Genomic DNA, 12513 nt, shown 5'->3' with positions numbered 1-12513 from the left:
TGATTTCTGTGCTCTGATGTATGAAAGCCTAAAATGTTTTGGAATCTTCTCTCTCGGTCACTTACCAGTAGCAATCTGGGACCGTCATAGTTTTAAAGAAAAAGTCTTTTAAAATGTTGAATCAGAGACATTTTCTATTTTTCAAGGAAAGGAACTTTTCAAGGAAAAGCACTACTTCATTCATTTTCAATGCTATACATATAACCTGCTATAAATTCTTTATAATTCTGAGCTTACAAGGCTAAAATATAATTATTTTCTATTTAGACGATTGACTTACAGAAGAACAGTAGGCACTCTGCAGAATCCCAGAACTATGAAGAAACCATTATGTAAGTCTGTTCTGTTCGTTCAGTAATGTCTTAGTTCATACGAACTTCTCAGTATTTTTCTGTTATTTCAATAATGATGTGTTTGAATGTGTTTTGCGTTATCTGTCATTGATTGATTTGCATGGATACAAGCTGCCACATGAAAGGATTTGGGTTTGAGCTTTATCCAGTGTTGCTAGCGCCTATTTTCAAAAAACAGGGCTGTCCCTCTCTTCCTACTTTCAAGAACATGAGGCCTTACACATTGTTTAGATGCTTTAAAATTTGCTAGTGTTCACATTTCTTCTACGGTTTGAAACTTGAAAGCTGCAAAAGTAACCCAATGCACACTTCTTGAAATTCTTACATAAGTGCATGAAACGACTCTAAGCTTGGAGGAAAATAAACGGTAGCTTTAAGGAGGATAAAAACCACTGGAGCTGGCAATACCATCTGCATTTCAGGCTTAGCGTTACAGAGCTGGTCTTAAGTAGACTTTAAAGTGATTCTTGTTTACAGCTCTGAAGCCTCTGTCAGTGAATTATTCACGCAAAAACTGCTACTTGTGATGAAATTGCCAGTCAGTGATGAAAGGCAGGAGACATCCTGAATTATCCCAGGATATAATGTTCCTGTTGCTGTTGGGTACTTCAGCACAGCTATTATTGATGCGTGGGGCAGCCCTGTGACTGTGTGAAGCCAGACATTGTGCTAGGAGTGTCACTGTCATGCAGAATCTGGAAATTGTCCATCTTCAGTGATATAAATGAACTTCTGACCCATGGTGCATGGCATATCTCATGAAGAGATACAGGTATTCTTCTGATACAAAGAGGAGGGAAGATGATCAACCAAATTATAAAATAACATTCCTGATTTAAATGAAGCTTTTCCAAACTAGTTTCCATTACATTCACTGTTAGGAGGCATGTAATGAGGATTGCTACTTAGGCTTTTTCTCAGACATTCTTGAGCTGATAACTGGTTATAATACTAAATTTTAGCAAAAAAGTCTTTAATCAGTTGATAAGGGTACATTACTGCATTATTTTTTTTAAGATAGAAAAGCCTGTTAAACAAATCAGACCAGAAGAACCTTCCTTTCCATTCCCTCTAATTTTACTCAATCATTTGCCAGTCTTTTAATGTCATACCAACTCTGCCTTTCATGCTACCTACAGATGATCAGTCTTCTGATAAAGGTAGGTACTCTCCTAACTCATTTGCTGTCTCAATATAAACAACCAATGCATTTTTCTAAAATACTTGCTAAGCCCCCAAGCAAAGGGAATAGCAGATATAGCTCGTTCCTACAGCAGTTTCTTCCAGAGTTATTATTTAAACTAATTTAATTTGGACTTGGGTCATGATAACTTCCAAATTTATTCCCGATTCAAGAGAAAAGATTTGTGCCTTCTGACATGCATTTATATGTTCTGTAGGTTTTTCGGTGAGGTTGAAAGAGTTGCAAGTTAAATGCAGTCTTTGTATCTGGTATTTTTAGAAAAAATAAAGAAATATTGGGGTTTAACATTTTAGAGCACCTGTATCAATCCAAATTGATTTTTCTTCACTGTTCATTTGGACTGTTTTGTTATTTTCATTATGAGCAACTGTGTTGGGCTTACGCAATTTATGTCACTGTACCACACACCTTTCCAAATACCAGGTATTTCCTGTTGAATTGTGCATGCTGTGTTTTTTTACATTACACATGCTTCTTTAGAAGTATTGCTATTCCATTAACTTCGGTGAAGGTACTAATCATATTCTATAATTAGCTGGCCGTGACTGGTATACCCTATCAAACACAAGTATGAAACTAGAGCCTACCTTCAACAACAGAAAATAGCTCTTATCTTAGCTATGGATAGGCATATATTGCTACTAGGATCTTCTGTTAATGCAGGCATAATGTTTTATAAGTACACATTGACATTGCTTGATTACATACCTGCATGCAACTATTCATTAAAAAACAAAGCTCCTTCTCTGGATTGGTGCATTTTGTTAAAACATCTAAGCTGCATGTATTTTTGCCTATGGTTGGGCTTGTCCCAGAACCATACACCTCCTTCTTAAAATGAGTAGAGTTCTGTGCGTATTGCAGGGCACAGGTACCTAAATTTTAACAAGCCAGGTAGCCCTCTTTCAGGAAGTATGAGAACTCGATATTTGTCTTAGGATTGCAGTATAGTGTTTTGCAGCCAAGTATCATGGCTTTATTTTGCATGCTTTTAGGGGCCTTGGGGGAGGTCATAGTTTGAGGAGGGGTGGATTGGCTTTTTTTAACATAGATATGCATGTTATTTTACATACATGTGTATGACAAAAGCATCAAATCTTTACCTTTTTAATAAAGAATTAATAAGCAATGATAATTTAACTTAGCCAAAATGAAGATGTTTAGAGCTCATATTTCAATCATCTCTGATGCCCTTTTTCAAGCCCAAATGATATCGAAATGTCAGAAGAGGCAATATTCTTACACAATCATACCCTTTTATAAAGTTGTACTTTAAAAAAAGAGCTCTGTGTTTGCAGAGTCTTCTTTTTTACTTAAGTCTGAATATTACACTTTTAGCAGCAGGACTGATCAAATGTAATGAATGCTAAAGAGCATAAATTCTGGGAACTGTAAATACCGAGATGTAAAATTCTCTTGTGCAATATTGACATCAAGGATTTTTTAAAATATAAACCACTAGCCAAGGCAAATAATTTTTTTTATCATTAATATTTGTGTTAGAAAAGCATGTGCATAGAATGCAGGATATAAAACTCCTTCCCTTAACCAATGAGCCAGACTCGTATTGCAGGCACTGTTTAATGTATCTCACTCCTCCCCTCTCGCTCTCCTTTCCCCTGTGCCCTTACCCTCCCTGTGTCCCCCCACCCCCCTTTTTAATTTACAGAAGACTGTGACTGTGAAGGATATTTCAACGGACAGTACATAGGTGAGAAACCAAAATCCCCTTCCTCTTCCCTAACCCCTACCCCGGAAAAAAAAAAAACCACCAAACCGCACCACACCCACCCCAAAAAAACACCCCCACATTAAAAAAGAAAAACTAGCTTGTTTACATTAGACTTAATTTCCCATACATTCATAAACTGGATTATCTCTGTGCAGAGGCATAATTGGACGTTTGCATAGCCAACACTTGGCAACTCAAGGTGATACGGGGGGGGTTTATTATAGATTGGGTGCTTGGTTTTCTACCTGATACGCAAGGTTTTAATCTATAAGATTAGCATATATGCACTGATTTGATTATAAAAAAAAATTTGTGAGAGTAACTTGTATTCAAAGACAGAGGAACTTCTAGCTGAACAAGCCTGAAAATGTAGGTAAGTGGCGACATGGTTTAATATATCTTTTGTTTTCCTCTACAGCTGGCTTACGCAGGAGCTTTAGATTAAGTCGTAAAGAGAAGGAGAACAATATGAGTGAAGGAAAGCAAACAGAGCAGGCAGACACAGCAGAGTTCCTAACGTATGAAGAAGTCACGAAATATCAGCAGCAGCCTGGTGAACAGCAGAGGCTGGTGGTTTTGATTGGTAAGATACACAATTGATTTCAAATTTTTCACATATCTCCCACTTACCTTACCACCTGCACTCCAAGAGGCTTTCTTGAGATGCTTGGTTTTGGTTTTTGTGGTTCTGGTGTTTTTTTTAAAGGTTTTTCTAATTTTGGTCAGAGGTTGTTCTTTTCTTTTAAATGACATTTAAAAAAAGAACCAAACCAAAAAAACACCCCCAAAACAACCAAACTCACCGAATCCTTCTAAAAATAATGATGCAGGACTGTTTCTCATTTTTCTGATTCACTTTCCATTGGCCCTCACTCAAACATGTGCACGCTTACACTGTCAGAACAATTGATGAAAAGGTAGATGTTAGAATTATCTAACAAAATTTTGCATGCAATTTTAATTCAGTGTGCTTAACAGCTTTGCGTTAAGCCAGTTTCCCAGGATGTCCTAGAAATCAAGGCTATCTCGTAAAACTGACTGCTAAGATTACAGATTTTCTGACTTAGTGCCTGACAAATGTTTGTCCAACAGCTGTTCAAGGATTCAGTTTGCTCCTGATGATGTTCTTCAAAGCAGAATGTGGCAGGTGGTGAGGTCTCCTGTGTACAGGTTTCTTCAAGCACACTCCTGTATCACTATTGTTTCTGTGAAATTGATATTATTTATTCTCTTTGCAGTATTTCATTCCACACAGAAATCTGTCAGTCAGTTCTATTTTATTAGGTTGTTTGGGGGCCAAATTAAGTGAGCTCAAGCAGAAGGTTGTGTCAGAGAACCCACAGGAGTATGGTGTTGCAGTTCCGCGTGAGTAAAATTTACCAACTTTCACGTGTCGCCACTGTATTCCATAAATGGTGTGTAATAGTATAGTGCTGGTTGCATTGATGAATGGTAATTTGTGTTTTGACTATTGATTATATGCATATTTTGGAAGTACTTCTAATTATTTTTCTTATTGTAATATAATATGTTTGCCCTTAATAGCTGAATAGATCACTATGTAACTTGGCACATATGCACTGTGGAATTCTGTCAACTCAGTTGATTTTTTTTAATTGTATTTTCCCAAGTGAACAGATTGCATTTTCTCAGTGTCCATTAAAAAATGAGAAACTGAATACAGGAAGAAAAAATAAGATTGTAAATTGCAAAAAGAACTAGTGCAAAAAACTACTATCTTAAGATTCAGCCAAAACATTATGTGTGTTTAAAAGAGGATGATTTTTCTTCGGAATATCATACCAACTAAAGGTTAAAAAAAAAAAAGTAGACAGCAATAAACCAAGTCAAAATTCTTACAAGATTTTAAATTGTTGATTAGCATACATATCTAGGCTGTTCAAACAAGCCAGTCACAGTGACAGAGAAATTAGTGATTCTGCTGCATGGTTTTGTGGCTAGAGTTACACTGAAATTTTTTTGCTGAATTGTTTTCTTAAAAAAAAAAAAAAAGAGATAAAAAAAAAAATTCTTCCCCAACAAGCTACTTTTGCAATCCAAAAAATTAACACTGAGGGCACTGTTTATACGTTATTTAAGACTTTCAATAAACGTCTGTCAGGCAGACCTTTAATCAGTTAGCAATAGAACCCATATGGGTAATTTTTACTTGAATTTAAACATGTACACAAAAAAATTGCAGCCATCCCTTTTATGGCCAGGCATAGATTTGTAGAATGATCACCGAAGCTTGTCCTACATAATAACAATTATTAGAAGAAATTACAACATCAAAAGGGACACACATAATTATGCAGGTTTCACAGTAGCGTGGGAAAACAGCCAGGGATATTTTTACTCTAAATTCAGAGGCAACATAATAGGACTTTATATATTTCCTATTTTTATTTTCTAAACTTCAAGGAAAATCAGAGTCCAATATTCCAAAGAGTTAAGAGATACTCTTTTCCATAGGACATACTCTACTGCTTCTACCAGGTGTGAGAAGTATGCCTCCTAATAACGTGTTAGTTATACCACGCTTGGGAGCAAAACAACTTCATTTTTGGTCTTAAAATTTTTGAGATTGAGTTTATTTTATGCTAATTTGAATTTGCCAGTGTGTAACTAACTACCTTGTTTGAGGTCATGAAAACGTAACTGGAACTAAACTGAGAAAATACAGTTGTTTGCAAAGGCTGATCTGTCTCCTATGTCTTGCTTCCATTCTCTTCTAGATACAACCAGGTCAAGGAAAAGTCATGAGAAGGAGGGAGTAGAATACAACTTTGTCTCTAAGCAATCATTTGAGACAGATGTGCAGCAAAACAAGTGAGTTAATTTTAAAATACTGGCATAATTGACTATTTAAAAAATACTGCTAGTTACATCTTACATCATATGAATACCAAAAGCAGGTGTAAAGTTGGACTAGCTGTATTAGAAGGGTTCAGCTTCCCAAGTAAAAAGCTCTTTATTCAGTCTGGACTGTTAGCGTGAATTCAGAAATTTAGTAAGAAGCCATTTAGAAACAACATAGGACTAGTAGGAGAATCACAAGTTAGAATTTAAGCCTGCACATCATAAGTAGTATGACTGGTCAGAACTGAATCTAGTGAAAGTAACAGATATTTACTTGGGCCTACTTATTCTCCATTTAATATGATGGGTAACAAGTTTTATTCATAAGTCCACTTTAAAGTGTGTTGTAGACTGAATCCATGGATATAAAGGACTTTCTGTAAGATCGAGTGTGCTTCCTGAAAGTACAGATTTTTGGCTAGTCTCCCAGAAGACAGAAGAATTGGAGTCCCATTTCCTTGCCAGCTTTGTTCTATTTTCTGTGAAAAACATCCTCTTTCTTCTATTAGGCTTGAACATCAGTCCACTGAATTAATGCAGCTTCCTCCCCTATTTGTCAGTAGTGCTGATTAGCTATTATTTACATATAAAGACGACTATTGGTACTAAGCAACCAGAAGGAAAAAAATAATCAGAAAAAAGAACCACCACCACCCCCTCCCTGCCCCCCCCCCCCCCCCCACTTTGACTACTGTGACTTCAGGAAACGGCTATCAATGTTGTAAGTTAAATATTGTTTGTGGATGGTACTTAAAAATGTACTGACTTTTTAGATTTGTGGAACATGGAGAATACAAAGAAAATCTGTACGGTACAAGTCTTGAGGCAATCCGGTCCGTGATGGCCAAAAAGAAGGTTTGTTTGGTGGATGTGGTACCTGAAGTAAGTTCTGCAGCTTATTTTAAAGAAAGCAAGTATTTAAGTTATTTCTTAACTAGGCTGCCAGCCTAAGTAACTGATGTTGTTTCACCATTTGTGGCTACTTGCCCTGCAAAGAACAATGATGCTCTCAGAACTTGTGTTTCTAACAGGTGGCCTGGCTGCTAGTTAAGCAGAATAGGACACTTCAGAAAGCAGTGCAGTGTTTACAGTTCCTAGATGTCTACTTGATACAGCCTAGATGACACTTTATCAGTTCTCACTGTGGTTATCTTTCTCTTGCTGTAGGAGAAACGTGCATCGCTGTCGTAGCCTGCTCAAGTCCTACAGAGAATACTTAGAGCACGGATGGGTTTTTCATTCTTGTTCCTTCCTATTGCCTCTGAAGTGTTACTAGCATTGTAACCAGTGCCAGTATACCTGCTCTTCATCCCTCTATACTGGGAGTTAATCTTTGAAATTTTGATTCAGATTTTGTAACTGGGCTAGGAGAAGACTTTTATACTACCTCAGATAAATTCCAGGTTTAAAATTTCCAGTGTTTGGCCTCTTAAGCAAACCATAACTTGCCTGTCAAGTCAACTTTTTTTTATACTTTTCTCAGTATCTTTTGCCATGTTCTTGTTCCTGGTATCACAATGCATAGCAAGGCACGTCTGCAGTTAAGACCATGCTCCGCAAAGCTATATACTCTTGTAAGCTAGCCAGGACACTGACATTAACCTTTCTTTTGAAGAGCAAGAGGTTACTGTGGTCAGATATATAGTACACAGGACTTCACACCACATTGTGTACTAGTGAAACTGTTGAATCCAGCTGGAGTAGATCATTGACATATAACAAAAACAAACACAAAAAAAAATTTAAAATGGTGTAACAAAAAACCATCTGTTCACAGGCAGTAAAGCACTTGAGGACTCCTGAGTTTAAGCCTTATGTTATCTTTGTGAAGCCTCTCATTCCAGAAAAGAAAAAACATGTCCTAAAATCTCCCATGTCAGAAGAAATCTCAGCCACTCTTGTAAGTATTCTAACTTTAATCTCTTTCTTTTAGACACGAAAGAAGTATTTGGGCTAGCATTTCTGTGATATGGAAGAGCTCCTCTTCTGTGACAGCGAGAGTCAGAGTGGGGCGCTAAGTGGGTCCTGTGCACATATAGCCTTTCAGCTGGAACTTTAGAACTAGATTTTTGACTCCCTTAAAACTTGACTATGTAAGTAACATCAAGCAAAGTGCAGGTCTTCCATGTGGATCTCTGTACATCACTCAAGGCTGCAGCAGGGAAGCTGCTACTGAACTCGGATAAACTAATAATAATTTTACATTTCTGATGAGCAGCCCCACCAAATGGCAAGGGTAGCCACCTATTCCTGATACCTCCAGGGTGATACCCACCCAGGCTATCAATCACGTACACACAAAATGCAGCATGTGGATGTCTTACAAGGACCAAACCTAGACCAATTGCAAACTGGTGATGTGTAAATGTGAACAGAAGTACTGAGAGTGCATAATGTCATTACGTTGGGTAACCTGAGCTTGAATTTATACATAACAGAACTTAGTTCACTTGGTAAGTTTCCATGTAAGCCCGTAAAATTACTGAATTTGGGTACAGTGGGTACAGCATTCCTTTTCAACTTTTGAGGAATATGATTTCCAGGTGTGAGATTAGGCAGCAATTCTAACTTCCTAAAATGCACTGTCGCCATCTTATGTCCATCCTGTAACATGTTTTCTCCCCGCTTCCCTATCACCTCTTGCATTTTTGAAACAGCCTACCAAATTCCAGCAGTAGCATACGGCTCCTCGATCTCAGCTGTAATATCGTACATACCTTTCCTAACGGTAGCAGCTCGTTTAATTTCCTTTCAAAGTAATGACTTGTGCTAATATACTTTAAAATATTAGTAATTAAAAAGACATGCTGTAAATTTCATACCATCTTCTTGTGTTGATCAGCAGGATGAAGAACAGCAGGAAATTATTAATTCAGCAGCATTCATTGAAGAGCAGTATGGCCATTTAATTGACACTGTACTAGTGAAAGAAGATCTCCAGAGTGCATGTAATCAGCTGAAAACTGTGTTAGAGAAACTAAACAAGGATTCATTTTGGGTGCCAGTCAACTGGGTTAGGTCATAACTTGTTATCATCTGTTTAAGGGAAAGATTGTATAAAAATGTCTTGTAAATACGTGGATTAGAAAAGGGAAACATGTCAAATTCACTTCAAAACTGCTGGTCTATCCAAAGGGAAATACATAAAGACTGTATGAGAAAAACAAAGTCAGAAGCTGACACTGCCTTCCTGAATCAAAATATTGAATAGCAGCTGTCATTTAATAGTGAATACTCAGACTAAACAGACCAGTAAAAGATTGGAGTGACTTTCAGAGTGTAAATAGTGCATATTGTACAGTAAAGTTTCACAGAGGGTCCCACACTTCTAAAGCACTTAAGTAGTGCTAGGACACTAAGCAACTGGAATTTTCATCCTTTGGCCACAGATTTTGTGGCTAGAGTTAAGGCAGCTGAACAAGATACTTTTCAAGAACCAGTATGCCTACAGAACAAGCTATTTCAGCTAGGTGGGAGGGCTTTCCTTTGGACAAAACACGTTCCCCTTCATTAGGGATCATTAGCTGCAAATGCTTTCCAATTAGGCACTAAAACTAGGCCAGTTATATAAATTGTAGATATTTTAGTGGCTGAGAGATGGGGTTTTTTTTATGTCCATCCCACATTTCCTAATGCCTCCAAGTTGTCTTGCACGGGTATTAGTCTGCTCATCTATAGCTTATGCCCACTTTCCCAATCTCTTCCTACTGACAACAGGACAAACGTTAAACAACCTGTGAACACACCTGCATAACTAGCCAGCTCATAAACCAGACACGTTTTTTAGTCTACATGAAAATAACTGCGTATGATTTAAAATAGGACTTAAGAAGCTTATTTTCTACAAGACATCTTTGCAAATGCCACCTGATGGGATACTACCTTGACACCAACATAGCAGCTCCAAAAAGGGTGCTAAAAGGAGGAGGCTGAAGTACCAAGTAGCTGAGCTACAGGTCCAAATCTTCATCCCTCCAGCATTTATGACTACCTTTGTTCCAAATCAGGTAAAGGCTTCCAGAGCCTCTAATTGTCTACATCAAGTCCTGAAGAAGAAATCTTAACTGTTAGAGGACTTTGTATGTATTTCAGGAGACTTGAATATATGGGATTTTTAGATGGGTGTTAATAAGAAAATGCAGAGAGAAGATTCTGGAAGCACCTATGCTTTATAATTATTTGAAAAAAATTCTGAGTATTGTACAGGTGCATGTTAGCTGAAACTAGTTCCTGTTTTCTGTTGCCTGGTGAGGTCTAATCTTTCCTGTGTACTATGCCCTTTAACAACACCTTTTGGTGCACCAGTCTCATTCTTTGCATCTTAACGGTATGATGTTATTCTTGTTCCACTGCATTTAGCAAAACTAACAACATTGCATATTAAAAGCACATTTCTTACATACCAGTGTCACTGAATCTACATTAACTCTAGCCCAAAAAGTTGTGTAGGACAGTCACCCTTAGCCATCTTCTCCAAACATGTACCCTGGCAACTTTCTTGTATTGTCCTGCCTATAGGCATTGAGGTTCCCATTCCTACAAGAATAAGCAATTTCCACAGTCAGATATCTGCTCTGGCTTGTCAGAGCAGATATACTGCCAGACTGGTGGCCTCAGCAAATGTGCAAGGACTCCCTCGCATGCAGGTGGCCCATCAGCTCTGCCATTAACTCTCTGCAATCTTGTCCTAGCAGAGCCACCAAAAGTAATACGGCTTACAAGAGAGACACATTGCCAAGTGAATTTTGTGACAGATGTACCTTCATCCTATGAAAAACTGAGTGTAATATTTTAAAAACTATTTAAGTAACAACATTTCAAACTAAGTCATTTTATGAAAATATGAAATGGGCAGATTGATCTCACCATAGATCTATATTGCAGATTACAAGCAGGTTTTTACAGTCTGCAAGACATAAACATGTTTAGAGGATACAGATTTAAAGAACACTAGGTAAGATACTGTCTAAAGGTCAGAATTCACTTAAAGCAGGGTTGCTATCTAACATCTTAGAATATTCCAAATGACTAGCAGTAAATAAACTGATTTGTATGCTTTAGGATCTAGCAGTCTAATAGTAGAAATACACATTAAGAGAAGCAAGGCAAATGACATACAGAGGTACACCTGAAGTTACAATAACTGAAAACTTAAGATATTAAGATACAATATTGCTATTAAAAGTGAACTGAAATATTCAGTATGAGTTAAATAATCTTTTTTTAAGTGTATGCAGATACTCTGTATTGATATACAGTCACAGACACTAACTTGGGATACTCTCAGAAATGGTTGTTTCATTTTTTAAGGTTTGAAGTAAAGGATGGTGAGAGGCTATGTATTATATGCTAAAGTTTGCAGGTAGCTAAGATGAGCTTCAGTTGTAGGGGGAAAAAAACCCTGAACACATTCAATGCTCCTATTTATTCTAAAATCCTAGGAAGTGGGTACATGCAGGTGCTTGTTATCAGGACAAGATTCCAATTCCAACAAGATACTGAGTCCCTGCTGCATTAGCCATGCCTGGTATATGCTCCTGCCAGTAAGGAGAAAAAAAGGTGCAAAAAGATTCTAAAGAAAATCAGAATGCAAATTTACTTTAATTCGAAGTCCTGCTTTGTAAATAGTACCAAAAACACTAAGTCAAATTACTTCAGCAAACTGAAACTCCTCCCGCTTATCCCTCTCTTCATCTTGCTCACACCTAAAATTTATGTAGTCTTTCATATTTTTATGGTTTGTAGTACTGAAGGATGAGCCTTGATTAACATCTACAGTTTTCAAGTGGTCTTCCATACGCTGGCTGTATCTGAAACTGCCTCCCTTTCTAAAAATCAGTTGTGTACAGTACATCCAGGGCATGCTTCAGTCAGTGAGCTCAAACATACATTCAGATGGTTTTGAAGAATCCATTTCTCCAACCAAATTTGCAATAGGATTAAGATGACAGTACCTTCGATATGACTATGAGATGCACACAGATTAGAACCCTGATACCTCTAACCCAGCTTCTTATGATGTGTACATTGTTTTTATAAAGTGAAACTTGTGTTAAAACAGCATACCTAATTGTCTTGTGAGGAGATAGGGATCTTGTAGCAGTCTGCTTAAAGTGCCTGGTGTTCTGCCATGAAAAAAAAAATTGCTATGGGTTTTGTCATCAGGGCTAATGAGGCACTGTAAGAAAACTGTAATTAATAAAAGTATACTTCATCCTTTTTTTCCCTACTCTTACACATCCTCTTCCCTTTGTACACCAATGACTTACTAGCGTTCTCAGTCAAGTCTTCTGTAGAATACATAACACTATTTGTTAATACAGACTGTACATTCTTCTTCCACCTCCTGCCTGAGAATATGC

At 37.3% G+C, this 12513-nt stretch overlaps 1 protein-coding gene across 6 annotated transcripts in view; it reads left to right on the top strand.

The window, feature by feature from the left end:
- MPP3 (MAGUK p55 scaffold protein 3) overlaps positions 1 to 12380 on the top strand; it is a 34867-nt gene extending 22487 nt beyond the window's left edge. For 4 of the 6 annotated variants that reach the window (XM_052785607.1, XM_052785606.1, XM_052785604.1 and 1 more), the window contains 9 exons: positions 268 to 332; positions 1493 to 1513; positions 3227 to 3268; positions 3708 to 3872; positions 4574 to 4654; positions 6028 to 6121; positions 6925 to 7033; positions 7929 to 8051; positions 8994 to 12380. In XM_052785607.1, coding sequence (XP_052641567.1) covers positions 268 to 332; positions 1493 to 1513; positions 3227 to 3268; positions 3708 to 3872; positions 4574 to 4654; positions 6028 to 6121; positions 6925 to 7033; positions 7929 to 8051; positions 8994 to 9176 — 883 coding nt within the window. In that variant the 3' untranslated portion in view covers positions 9177 to 12380. The remainder of the gene's footprint in view (positions 1 to 267; positions 333 to 1492; positions 1514 to 3226; positions 3269 to 3707; positions 3873 to 4573; positions 4655 to 6027; positions 6122 to 6924; positions 7034 to 7928; positions 8052 to 8993) is intronic. The other 2 variants (XM_052785608.1, XM_052785609.1) reach the window with 2 other exon arrangements.
- The last annotated feature ends 133 nt before the right edge of the window (positions 12381 to 12513 follow it).

Source organism: Harpia harpyja, chromosome 4 (assembly GCF_026419915.1).
Source record: "Harpia harpyja isolate bHarHar1 chromosome 4, bHarHar1 primary haplotype, whole genome shotgun sequence".
In the NCBI taxonomy this organism is placed as follows: domain Eukaryota; kingdom Metazoa; phylum Chordata; class Aves; order Accipitriformes; family Accipitridae; genus Harpia; species Harpia harpyja.
The sequence above is the reverse complement of the archived record's forward strand: the minus strand, read 5'-3'. Positions and strand labels throughout refer to the sequence as shown.